This window comes from Bos indicus x Bos taurus, chromosome 6 (assembly GCF_003369695.1).
Source record: "Bos indicus x Bos taurus breed Angus x Brahman F1 hybrid chromosome 6, Bos_hybrid_MaternalHap_v2.0, whole genome shotgun sequence".
Lineage (NCBI taxonomy): Eukaryota > Metazoa > Chordata > Mammalia > Artiodactyla > Bovidae > Bos > Bos indicus x Bos taurus.
Window position 1 is genome coordinate 95272685 of NC_040081.1, and position 13363 is coordinate 95286047.

The window sequence follows — 13363 nt, forward strand, 5'->3', positions numbered from 1 at the left end:
TAAAGTAATTAACCTCCAATTAAAATAAATAAATTTATATTTAAAAAAGACATAAAAGATTAAAAAAAAAAAAAGACCAGTCATTGGAAATAATTAGGTCAGAGAAGCAAAAAGAAAACAATGAAGAAAAGTGAACAAAGCTTAAGTGAGTTATGGGATACTGTCAAGAAAACCAATATAAGCAGTATAGGATTCCCAGAATGAGAAGACAGAAATAAAAGACCAGAAAACTTACCCAAAAAATAATAACTGAAACTTCCAAAATCTGAAAAAGGAAATGGATATCCAAATCCAAAAAGCTTGTTGTTGTTCAGTTGCTTGGTTGTGTCCAACTCTCTGTGACCCAAGGAGTGCAGCACACCAGACTTCTCTGTTCTTCACTTTCACCTGGAGTTTGCTCAAACTCATGTCCATTGAGTCAGTGATGTCATCCAACCATCTCATCCTCTGCTCCCTTCTCCTCTTGCCCTCAATCTTTCCTAGCTTCAGGGTCTTTTCCAATGAGTTGGCTCATTGGAAAGCCAGTGAGGCCTCAGGAAGCCAGAGTATTGGAGCTTCAGCATCAGTCCTTCTAATGAATATTCAGGACTGATTTCCTATAGGATTGACTGGTTTGGTCTCCTTTCTATCCAACAGACTCTTAAAAGAGTCTTCTTTCAGCAACACAGTTAAAAGTATAAATTCTTAGGCACTTAGCCTTCTTTATGGTCCAACTCTCACATCCATACATGACTACTGGAAAAACCTTTGTTGGCAAAGTGATGTCTCTGCTTTCAACACACTGTCTAGGTGGAGTTAATAATCAATTGACATCAAATTTCACTGAAACAAGACAAGTAAGCTATAAAGCCCTGCTGTACAGCATTGTACTTATAGTCAACATAATGTACACTTAAAATTTGTAGAGAGAAGGTCTCATGTTGAGTGTTCTTAATATAATAAATTAAATTTTAAGAAAGAGTACTTGTTTTAGAGCCTATAGACTGGGTTTGAGACTGTATTCTAGTACTTGCTAGTAATGTAAATTTTAAATATTTATCTTCTCTTAGCTCCAGTGTATGTGCTCAGTCATGTCTGACTCTTTGCAGCCCCATGGACTGTAGTCCACCAAGCTCCCCTGTCCATGGAATTTTTCAGGCAAGAATACTGAAGTGAGTTGCCATTTCCTACTCCAGGAGATCTTCCTGATCCAGGGGTCAAACCCACATCTCTTTCATCTCCTGCATTGGCAAGCATCTTCTTTACCACTAGAGCCACATGGGAAGCCCCTTAGCTCCAGTGCCCTCATCTATATAATAGGAATAGAAATAAACAGTATGCAGGATTCTTACTAAAATCAAATTAATCTCCATAGAAGAGATATATCATAATGCTGTTACATATTAAATATATCATTTCATATATAATTTGTTTTATGATAAAACCTTTTTATACCTCCTGCCGCTTTAGGATCCTGCTTTCTCTACTTTTCCCTCTTCACATCATGGAAACAAATTCAAGAATAGTTTATACTAAAAAAAAAAACTGACCTTTAATGTTTTGTATCCTTTTCAGTGCTGTCCTAGTTTTCTTGTTTCCTTCACAACTAAATTAATAGAGGAATTTTTTATTCAATGATCTTTTCTCATCTTCTCTTAAATTCTCTATAACTGAATTTTGCTCCCACCATTTTACTGCAACTGTTTTTTCGTAATATCCTTCCAAGTGAAAATTTGAATGAACTCTTTTCATACATTATCTGAATTGTAAAGCATTTGGCACTATAATCTTTCCTAAAATACTGTTTCTTTATATATTCTCCTCTCTTCAGATTTTGCAATAAAATAGCTCTCCTGGTTCTTCCTGATGCTTCAGATCACTATTTTTTAATTTCCTTTACTGATTCCTCTTCTTTTCCTATAAAATTGACATTCCCAGGTTTCACTCTTTTAAATTTTTTTTTAAATTTTTATTAAAGTTTTTTTTATGTGAACCATTTTTAACATGTTTATTGAATATGTTACACTATTGCTTCTGTTTTATGTTTTGGTTTTTTGTCTGCAAGGCACATGTCATCTTAGTTCCCCAATCTGGGATCAAACCCTCACCCCCTGCATTGGAAGGTGAAGTCTTCACCACTGAACCACCAGGGAAGTCTCCCAGATTTCATTCTTATTCACATTATCTCCTTCATCTATCTCAGCCACCTATTGGAATTTAAATACTGCTGGTAGTGCTGGTACTCCATCTAAGCATGCTCAGCCACTCAGTCATGTCCAGCTCTTTGAGACCCCACAGACTGTAGCCTGCCAGGCTCCTCCATCCATAGGATTGTCCCAGCAAGAATACTGGAGTGGGTTGCCATTTCCTCCTCCAGGGGATTTTCCCAACTCAGAGACAGAACCCACATCTCCTGCATTGCAGGCAGATTCTTTCCACTGAGCTACTGGGGAAGCCCCTTCTCCATCTAAGAAAACTCTAAATTTAGAAATTTATCCATTACCTATTTATTCTGTTAATATACATTTAGTATCTGCCATGTGTCAGGCATGGGCTGTAAAAAGGAATTGGAAATATGGCAGTAAACAGCACAAACCAAGACCTTTGGTTTGGTTTCATTTTCTTGGATATTTCCTGAGGATTTCAAGTTGAACACATCTAAAACTGAAATAATCCCCTTCTAACTCCTGCAATCTGTTCCCTACCTTGTGTTTTATTTCCTAGTAAACATTAATAATTCTATCCACTTAGGTATTCAAATCAGAAATCTGAGAGTAATCTAGACTCTTATCTTGTTGACATTTTTCTCATAACCATTAAATCCACTTTTCAGTATGTTATTAAATCCAGTTCCTCATTTTCATCCACAGACACACTTCACGATCACCTGGTCTCTGTATGTATAAAATGGGATAGCTTTATGCCTACTTCATGGGGTTGACAATAAGATTAATGGTATAATAGATTCCTTAGTCTCAAGACATTACCCAGTACATGGTGCTTATTTATTGTTAGTTATCATTATTAAATATTAATAATTATTAGCTATTAGAATTGGCTGAATAGGAGAACAAAAAGTATTGACCAAAAATCCAAGTCACTTCATCAAAAGTACCATGTGCTAGACAAATTGACTTTCTTACATAAAAAGTGTGTATATATACATATTAATATATATTCAAAAAATCTGCCTGAACTTCAATGAGGCTTTTCATTTGAAGTCTGAGCAACAAGATAGGAATGTGTGATACAAACCATGCCCCTCAGAGTATAACTATGACTCAAGCATTTTACTGAGATTGTCTCTATCTATATATCTCAGAAATACACACACATAAAGTTGAGAATCACACCCATGCCCCTTATTCCAGTTTGTCGGTCTCCTAACTGAACACCCAGGAGGATGGAGGTCAATTTATCTTCCTTATTATGAATTAAACTGAATTGAGGAACCCAGTTTGAGTGTGAAGTCAAATTGTCTTGTAATTCCTTTTCTACTGGATTAAATTCACCACCAATACTATTGGCGACTCTCCTATCATCAACCTATTGAGCATTGAGCCTGCCAAAACCTGGCTAAAGTGAGGACCTAGAAAGCATGAATGTTCAGCTCGGGCCCTCAATTCGTTAATCAGATAGTCATTCCTGCTCTCTTGGGAAGGGTTGAGAAAACACAGAGGTGGTTGAAAAACTTCTTTTTCTAACTCTAAGCCTCAGAAAAGGCAGATGTTATTATGTCTTGACCATAGAAGAAGAGGGGATGAGAGAGACTAGTTCTCACTCATATGCACCCCGGAAGATATATGATCTATACAATCAGTTTTTGAATATTAAAATATTTGAAGGTAAACATATCACATTTTCAGGTAATAGCAAAATGTTGATGCCTCAGAAAACAATGTAATTCAGGGTGACTTTAATCAATGAAATCTACTCTTTCAAAACGAAGAAGAGCAGTGATAGAAGGCAAAACAACCCAGAAATAGGATAAGGGGGAAATGATTAAAAATAAATATTAAAAATATTTGAGATGCATACTGGGCTGTGAGCTATACATGTCTTATCTTGACAGCTGTCATTTTAAAAGCAAACATAATATTAGAAATGTGTTAATGGGAATAAGATATGTAAAAATAAGTATGTTGAGGATGCTTCTAACACATAACAGCATTGTATTTGTATTGACAAATAGATATAAAATAAGACATGGAAAAAATACAAAGTTTCCATAGAAGATCATCCAAAGAAAGAGTTAAACAGGCAATGCTGAATGGAAGAAAGAGTATGTGTGTGCTTTGAAACACACAGATCTGGGTTGAAATATTAGATTTAGAATGTTAACTATACTAGTTGAACTCCTCTAATATCTGTCTTGTCTGCGAAGTAAGAGCAGTTTCATATGGATGTTGTTGTAGAATACATCACATCATGCCTGGCCTGTGGTCACCTCTCAAACACAAGTAGTTTTCTTACTGCCTGGGAAATGTATCATTGAAAAATAGAGCCTTAAAGAAACAAATTAATTGGTTTTGAATGAAAAGAAGTGACTTAGCCTACTTTTCCTTCCAGTAAACAGTCTCTTATTTAATACTCTGAATACTCAATAACCTGAAGAGTCTGAGCTAGAAGAAATAGCCTTAAATTACATCAATTTTCTTCTTCCTGGGAATATAATCCTGGAATAGGCCCTAGATCTTAGAGTGTCCAAACCAGGAAATCATGCAAAATAGTCATAAATATGTATCTAAACAATTAAGAACCCAGTCTAATCTTTTCTGCAAGAATTTTAATCATACCTGTGGTCTGCATGGTTCTACAGACTATGATCTTATCCATTTATCTTGAAGCTGACCTGCCTCAAATATTGTCTGGAATATATTTGTCCATTTATTTCATTATGCGTATTAATTCCTAATAAATATTTATTTTTATAGTTTTTACAACTGGGACAGTCATATTGCTATTTGGAATTCAACTCCCAACTACCAAGTGATTGCCGATAATCCAGAAGGCTTACTTTTCAAATACAAAAGAGACAGAAAAATTCTCAATGTGGACCCTAAGGTACATCTGCTTTTACATTTATGAATCTCATAATATTTATTGTATCTTTACTATCACTCAAAAATTATTAAATAATTGACCTTAAGTTTTTTTTTTAATTTATAAATGAAAAGCTATGTGGAAACAAGCGTCTACTATCCTTAAAGAAAGAAAAAAACTTCAAAACTTAATAAATCAACAGGGAAGAATTTGGGGGGGATTTAAATGGAACTCACATATGGGAACACTCCTCTTTGCCTGGCAGCAGACTTAGGTCAGAGAACCAGTAGACTTCACATCCATTTTTTGCTCTGATTCTGTGGAGTCTAGTCACAGAATTTGGTGATGAGTCATTTACAGAAGAGAGGCTCTCATCTCACATACATACCCAGAATTCTAATATCCCTTTTTTATATGTGACTAACACTGAAGGCATTGGCACTCCAGTACTCTTGCCTGGCAAATCCCATGGACGGAGGAGCCTGGTAGGCTACGGTTATTGGGGTCGCTAGGAGTCGGACATGACTGAGCGACTTCACTTTCACTTTTCACTTTCATGCATTGGAGAAGGAAATGGCAACCCACTCCGGTGTTCTTGCCTGGAGAATCCCAGGGACGCGGGAGCCTGGTGGGCTGCCATCTCTGGGGTCGCACAGAGTCGGACATGACTGAAGCAACTTAGCAGCAGCAGCAGCAGCAACACTGAAAACAATATTGTCTTCAAGGCATTTATGAGTGTTCACTTATGAATAGCAGAGAAGTATATGTGCACACCTTGTCTCTGATAGTGCCTCTTTACTCATATGTGGGTGTCAGAAAGTGAAAATGAAAGTTGCTCAGTCGTGTCTGACTCTTTGCCACCCCATGGACTGTAGCCCGCCAGGCTCCTCTGTCCATAGGATTCTCCAGGCAAGGATACTGGAATGGGAATCCATTCCCTTCTCCAGGGGATCTTCCCAGCCCAGGGATTGAACCCGGGTCTCCCACATTGCAGGCATATTCTTTACCATCTGAGCCACCTGGGAAGCCCCAAATGAGTGTCAGCACACTATCACTTGAGGCAAATTATAGAAAACCTAATAAATAGCATTCTTATGCTAGAGTCTTTTCCTTTTTGTAGACTAAACTACATACATAAGAAAACATATAAAACGATAATAGCACTATTAATATGTGTGGAACAAGTTTTTGAATCAGTTTTGAATGGCATCACACAGACTATTTTAAGGCTCGATTTTAACCTATGCCATATACATATACCAAGAATGTATGCCATCAATTACAGTTTTTGTGTATGTCTTTGAAGAATCATTACTGAATCCAAACTGCTATTTGAATGGTTTGAATAGTTTAATTAATAAACACTCATTTCCATAATAATCAATCATGAAATTTCAAAGACTTAATCAATAATCCATGAAACATAACATTTTCCTCTTTTTCCTGGAAGATTTTAACTCAAAAGATTCATGGTGACTCTGAAGGAAAGGTACTTCCAAAATCCTGGAGAATAAGGATTTGGATAATTAATAATAGAAGTATATGACTTTATATTATATTATACATGTATAAAGTATATTGGTCTTCCTGGTGTCTCAGACAGTAAAAGAATCTGCCTGTAATTCAGGAGACCTGGATTCAATCCCTGGGTTGGGAAGATCCCCTGGAGAAGGGAATGCCTACTCACTCCAATATTCTTGCCTGGAGAATTCCATGGACAGAGGACCCTGGCAGGCTGCAGTTCATGGAGTTGCAAAGAGTTGAGCACAACTGAGCAACTAACACTTTCATAAAATATATTATATAAAAGAATTGTTAAGTGAGGCATCCAGTGATATTTGAGTACTTGCTCAGTTGCTCAGTAGTATCCAACTCTTGGCAACTCTATGGAATATAGCCCACCAGGCTCCTCTGTCCATGGAATTTTTCAGGCAAAAATACTGTAGTGGGTTGCCATTTTCTCTTCCAGGGAGTCTTCCTGATCCTGGGATTGAACTCCCATCTCCTGTGTCCCCTGCATTGGCAGATGGATTCTTTACCACCGAGACACTTAGGAAGCCCCTATTTGTTATGTTCCTTTAAATTTTTTTTTTTTTATCTTTTTGAAGGATAAAAACTAATGAAAAGAATGTTGGTCTTAGCATTAATAAACAAAATTCTAGGCCTTTATTATTAACTGGCTTCATGGTTTTGAGAAATTCACTTAACTTGTCTAGGCTTTGCTGTTCACAGCTGGAAGATGAGACTTTGTTGTTGTTGTTTGATCTCTGGAGTCCCTCTAGCTTTACCCAGGCCCAATTTGAAGAGATTCTAACTCAACTGGGCCTAGAAGTACATATTTTCATAAAGCTACCAGTGTGATTCTGCTGTAGATTGTCCATGAACCACAATTTGAAAAAGTCTTCCCTATAAAAACAATAATCTCAAGATCTGGTACTTTGTGTGTGTCCCAGACACAAGTGTTCTCAAACAATACAGAACACATATATTTTCATTTTTATGGACTAGATATAAAATTAGCATGTTTATCACCTACTTAATTTCTTAACTTATTTACCCTCTTCAAAGAGCCATAATCATTTTATATTTCATGCATCAACACAGTAGCTCTTACAAACCTACAGGCAAGTCAAGAAATAAGCTAATAAGTCAAGTTTTTAAAACTACAAACAACAATTTGAGTTACATCTTTGTACTCAATATCCTCCCTAACAATTCTGCTTAAAATTCTTCCTAAGATGAACATCTCATAATTCCATCTTTAAAGAGCTGTAAAATATTAAGAACCATACAACTCAACTCTCCTTTTTCTTTCCTTCAAGTACTCTCTTTGAGATATTTTATGCCTGAAATTAAAGAGGTTGAGATATATGAAAGGTGGAGACAGTGGTAAACAGGATGTGTTTCCTTTGTACTACACAGATGTAGACTCATTAATTCTGAAGTGTGGTTCCCTTGAAACAGAGTTGTTTGTAAATGGAAAGAGTGGAAAAAAGAAAATCGTGCATGTCTTAGAACAAGTAACATGAGTTCATTGGTTAAGAAATTCCAAATGCAATAAGAGTTTGGTTGCATTGAAAACAGGACCACTGGCTTTAACTTCCCTGCAGCTGTATAACATCTGGAACAAATAAGGCCAGTTTCTATTTCTGAGTGAAGAATGCTTGTCTGAGTGATTCACACCCACCAAACTGTTTCCAGTGTATTATCTTTAGAAGGATTGAGTGGACACACTTTGTACTCACTGCTCTGCATCATCTGCACAAATGAAAAAAAAAAAAAAAAAGGAATTTTCCTTTTGCTTTTAGGAAACATTAACCATGAAAGAGTTTGCTTTGAGTCTTAGCCTAACATAGGTGGTCTAAAAGTTTCATAATCTACTAATGAGAGATTGTTTAGAATAGTTAAAATAGGAAAAAAAAAAAAACTTTCATACTTATACCTTTTTTTTTTTCCTTTCCCCTCCCCTCTTCTATTTACTAATCTGAGAATAGAACCTATCACCTGGAAAAATGTCTGGTTAATAGATAACTCAATAAATATTTATGGCATAAATGATTGAATGTATGATTCCCTCCAAACACAAATGCAATGCTATACATAACAAAAAGGGGAGGCGTATACTATGTCACTGATGCTTGAGGTAGCAGTAACAGTCAGGAATGGCACAGTCACACCACTCTGTATTGATCCAAGTAAGTCAGAAAAAATAATTATAGGAACTTATTGGTGGAAACAGCTAGTAGTGTGGCCATAATTTGAGGCTTTGTTGAAGTTATGCAGGAATCTTTATTTTAGTATGTACTTCCAAGTGTTCTTGTGCAGCCCCAGGAATATGTAATTTAATCCATCTCAAATTCAGACTGTTAGAATATGTTTTTGATTTATGAACAAATTGACACAAACAGGTTAAATGACTTGCTCAGGGTCACAGACTTCTTTATTAGTAGAAACTAGTGATGAAACTTAAACTTAAATATGAGACACCATAGGGAGCATAAAGAGTGTATGAGTTCAACACTTGCCCTTTAAGTGCTTACAGGATTTTTAAGAAAACAGGCATGTAAAGAATATAAGGGCAACCTAAGGAGGAAAGTGATATGCTATAAAAAAAAATAGAAATGCTTTGGGGATTCAGGGGACAGATGACTTTCGATCTAGGGCAGGGAGAGCATTGGAGATTGTTAAGGAATAATGGAGGAAGTAATCTTTCATTGAAATTGAAGAATGATTAGGAATTGAACTCATAGAGATGAAGATGATACCTAGAAGGAAACCTATTAGCAAAGATAAGGTTGATGACTGTAAAACAAAGGAAAGGAAGACCTAAATTGCTAAAGCTAGCTGTTGAATTAGTCTGGAGAAGGAGTGGAATGGGAATAAAGCATGAAAAGATCATGAAAAGCCTTAAATGCAGAACTGGTGAGGACCTTGGACTAGTTCAGATCTGTTCAGTTCAGTCACTCAGTCCTGTATGACACTTTGCGACCCCATGAATCACAGCATGCGAGGCCTCCCTGTCCATCACCAAATCCTGGAGTTCACTCAAACTCATGTCCATCGAGTCAGTGATGCCATCCAGCCATCTCATCCTCAGTCATCCCCTTCTCCTCCTGCCCGCAATCCCTCCCAGCACCAGAGTCTTTTCCAATGAGTCAACTCTTCACATGAGGTGGCCAAAATATTGGAGTTTCAGCTTTAGCATCATTCCTTCCAAAGAACACCCAGGACTGATCTCCTTTAGAATGGACTGGTTGTATCTCCTTGCAGTCTAAGGGAATCTAAAGAGTATTCTCCAACACCACAGTTCAAAAGCATCAATTCTTCAGGGCTCAGCATTCTTCACAGTCCAACTCTCACATCCATACATGACCACTGGAAAAACCATAGCCTTGACTAGATGGACCTGTGTTGGCAAAGTAGTGTCTCTGCTTTTGAATATGCTATCTAGGTTGGTCATAACTTTCCTTCCAAGGAGTAAGCGTCTTTTAATTTCATGGCTGCAATCATCATCTGCTGTGACATAGGGGCCCAAAAAAATAAAGGCTGACACTGTTTTCACTGTTTCCCCATCTATTTCCCATGAACTGATGGGACAGGATGCCATGATCTTTGTTTTCTGAATGTTGAGCTTTAAGCCAACTTTTTCACTCTCCACTTTCGCTTTCATCAAGAGGCTTTTGAGTTCCTCTTCACTTTCTGCCATAAGGGTGGTGTCATCTGCATACCTGAGATTATTGATATTTCTCCCGGCAATCTGGATTCCAACTTGTGCTTCTTCCAGCCCAGTATTTCTCATGATGTACTCTGTATATAAGTTAAATAAGCAGGGTGACAATATACAGCCTTAACATACTACTTTTCCTATTTGGAATCAGTCTGTTGTTCCATGTCCAGTTCTAACTGTTGCTTCCTGACCTGCATATAGGTTTCTCAAGAGGCAGGTCAGGTGGGCTGGCATTCCCATCTCTTTCAGAATTTTCCACAGTTTTTTGTGATCCACACAGTCAAAGGCTTTGGCATAGTCAATAAAACAGAAATAGATGTTTTTCTGGAACTCTCTTGCTTTTTCCATGATCCAGCGGATGTTGGCAATTTGATCTCTTGTTCCTATGCCTTTTCTAAAGCCAGCTTGAACATCAGGAAGTTCATGGTACATGTACTGCTGAGGCCTGGCTTGGAGAATTTTGAGCATTACTTTACTAGCGTGTGAGATGAGTGCAATTGTGCAGTAGTTTGAGCATTCTTTGGCATTGCCTTTCTTTGGGATTGGAATGAAAACTGACCTTTTCCAGTCCTGTGGCCACTGCTGAGTTTTCCAAATTTGCTGGCATATTGAGTGCAGCAGTTTCACAGCATCATCTTTTAGGATTTGAAATAGCTCAACTGGAATTCCATCACCTCCACTAGCTTTGTTCGTACTGATGCTTTCTAAGGCCCACTTGATTTCACATTCCAGGATGTTTGGCTCTAGGTGAGTGATCACACCATCGTGATTATCTGGGTCGTGAAGATCTTTTTTGTACGGTTCTTCTGTGTAGTCTTGCCACCTCTTCTTAATATCTTCTGCTTCTGTTCAGTTCAGTTCAGCTCAGTCGCTCAGTCATGTCCAACTTTTTGGGACCCCATGAATCACAGCATGCCAGCCCTCCCTGTCCATACCCAACTCCCGGAGTTTACTCCAACTCATGTCCATCGAGTCGGTGATGCCATCCAGCCATCTCATCCTCTGTCATCCCCTTCTCCTGCTCCCAAATCGTCCCAGCATCAGGGTCTTTTCCAATGAGTCAACTCTTCGCATGAGGTGGCTAAAGTATTGGAGTTTCAGCTTCAGCATCAGTCCTTCCAATGAACACACAGGACTGATCTCCATTAGGATAGACTTGGGCCTCCTTGCAGTCCAAGGAACTCTCAAGAGTCTTCTCCAACACCACAGTTCAAAAGCAACGTTCTTTGGCGCTCAGCTTTCTTCACAGTCCAACTCTCACATCCATACATGACCACTGGAAAAACCATAGCCTTGATTAGAATGCTTCTGTTAGGTCCACACAATTTTTGTCCTTTATCAAGCCCATATTTGCATGAAATGTTCCCTTGGTATCTCTAATTTTCTTGAAGAGATCTCTAGTTTCCCATTATGTTGTTTTCCTCTATTTCTTTGCACTGATTGCTGAGGAAGGCTTTCTAATCTCTTCCTGCTATTCTTTGGAACTCTGCATTCAGATATTTGTATCTTTCCTTTTCTCTTCGGCTTTTTGCTTCTCTTTTTTTCACAGCTATTTTTAAGGCCTCCTCAGACAGCCATTTTGCTTTTTTGCTTTTCTTTTCCATGGGGATGGTCTTGATCCCTGACTCCTGTACAATGTCATGAACCTCCGTCCATGGTTCATCAGGCACTGTCTATCAGATCTAGTCCCTTAAATCTATTTCTCACTTCCATGTATAATCATAAGGGATTTGATTTAGGTCATACCTGAATGGTCTAGTGGTTTTCCCTACTTTCTTCAATTTAAGTCTGAATTTGGCAATAAGGAGTTCATGATCAGAGCCACAGTCAGCTCCCAGTCTTGTTTTTGCTGACTGTATAGAGCTTCTCCATCTTTAGCTGCAAGGAATATAATCAGTCTGATTTTGGTGTTGACCATCTAGTGATGTCCATGTGTAGAGTCTTCTCTTGTGTTGTTGGAAGAGGGTGTTTGCTATGACCAGTGTGTTCTCTTGGCAAAAGTCTATTAGCCTTTGCCCTGGCTTCATTCCATACTCCAAGGCCAAATTTGCCTGTTACTCCAGGTGTTTCTTGACTTCTACTTCTGCATTCCAGTCCCCTATAATGAAAAGGACATCTTTTTCGGGTGTTAGTTCTAAAAGGTCTTGTAGGTCTTCATAGAACCATTCAACTTCAGCTTCTTCAGCATTACTGGTTGGGACATAGGCTTGGATTATACCATGATATTGAATGGCTAGCCTTGGAAATGAACAGAGATCATTCTGTCATTTTTGAGATTACATCCATGTACTTTATTTTGGAGTCATGTTGAACACGATGGCTACTCCATTTCTTCTAAGGGATTCCTGCCCGCAGTAGTAGATATGATGGTCATCTGAGTTAAATTCACCCATTCCAGTCCATTTTAGTTTGCTGATTTCTAGAATGTCGACATTCACTCTTGCCATCTCCTGTTTGACCACTTCCAATTTGCCTTGATTCATGGACCTAACATTCCAGGTTCCTATGCAATATTGCTCTTTACAGCATCAGACCTTGCTTCTATCACCAGTCACATCCACGACTGGGTATTCTTTTTGCTTTGGCTCCATCCCTTCATTCTTTCTGGAGTTATTTCTCTGCTGATCTCTAGCAGCATATTGGGCACCTACCAACCTGGGGAGTTCCTCTTTCAGTATCCTATCCTTTTGCCTTTTCCTACTGTTCATGGGGTTCTCAAGGCAAGAATACTGAAGTGGTTTGCCATTCCCTTCTCCAGCGGACCACATTCTGTCAGACCTCTCCACCATGACCCGTCTGTCTTGGGTGGCCCCACATGGCAGTGTGTCTGCCCTCTGACGCCCTCTCACAGCACCTACTGTCTTACTTGGGTATCTCTTACCTTGGTCATGGGGTATCTCTTCAAGGCTGCTCCAGCAAAGCTCAGCCACTGCTCCTTACCTTGGAAGAGTTGCCCCTCCTGACCTTGAATGTGAAGCAGCTCCTCTCGGCCCTCCTGCACCCTCGCAGCCGCCACTCCTCAGACTTGGGGTAGCTCCTCTGGGCCGCCGCCCCTGACCTCGGACGTGGAGTGGTGGCTGAGAGGAGCTATCCCACGTCTGAAGTCAGGGGTGG

At 38.7% G+C, this 13363-nt stretch overlaps 1 protein-coding gene across 2 annotated transcripts in view; it reads left to right on the forward strand.

Moving 5' to 3' along the window:
• CFAP299 (cilia and flagella associated protein 299) overlaps positions 1 to 13363 on the forward strand; it is a 714944-nt gene that overhangs the window by 680768 nt on the left and 20813 nt on the right. For both annotated transcript variants that reach the window (XM_027544866.1, XM_027544865.1), the window contains exon 5: positions 4914 to 5043. In XM_027544866.1, the coding sequence (XP_027400667.1) occupies positions 4914 to 5043 (130 nt within the window). The remainder of the gene's footprint in view (positions 1 to 4913; positions 5044 to 13363) is intronic.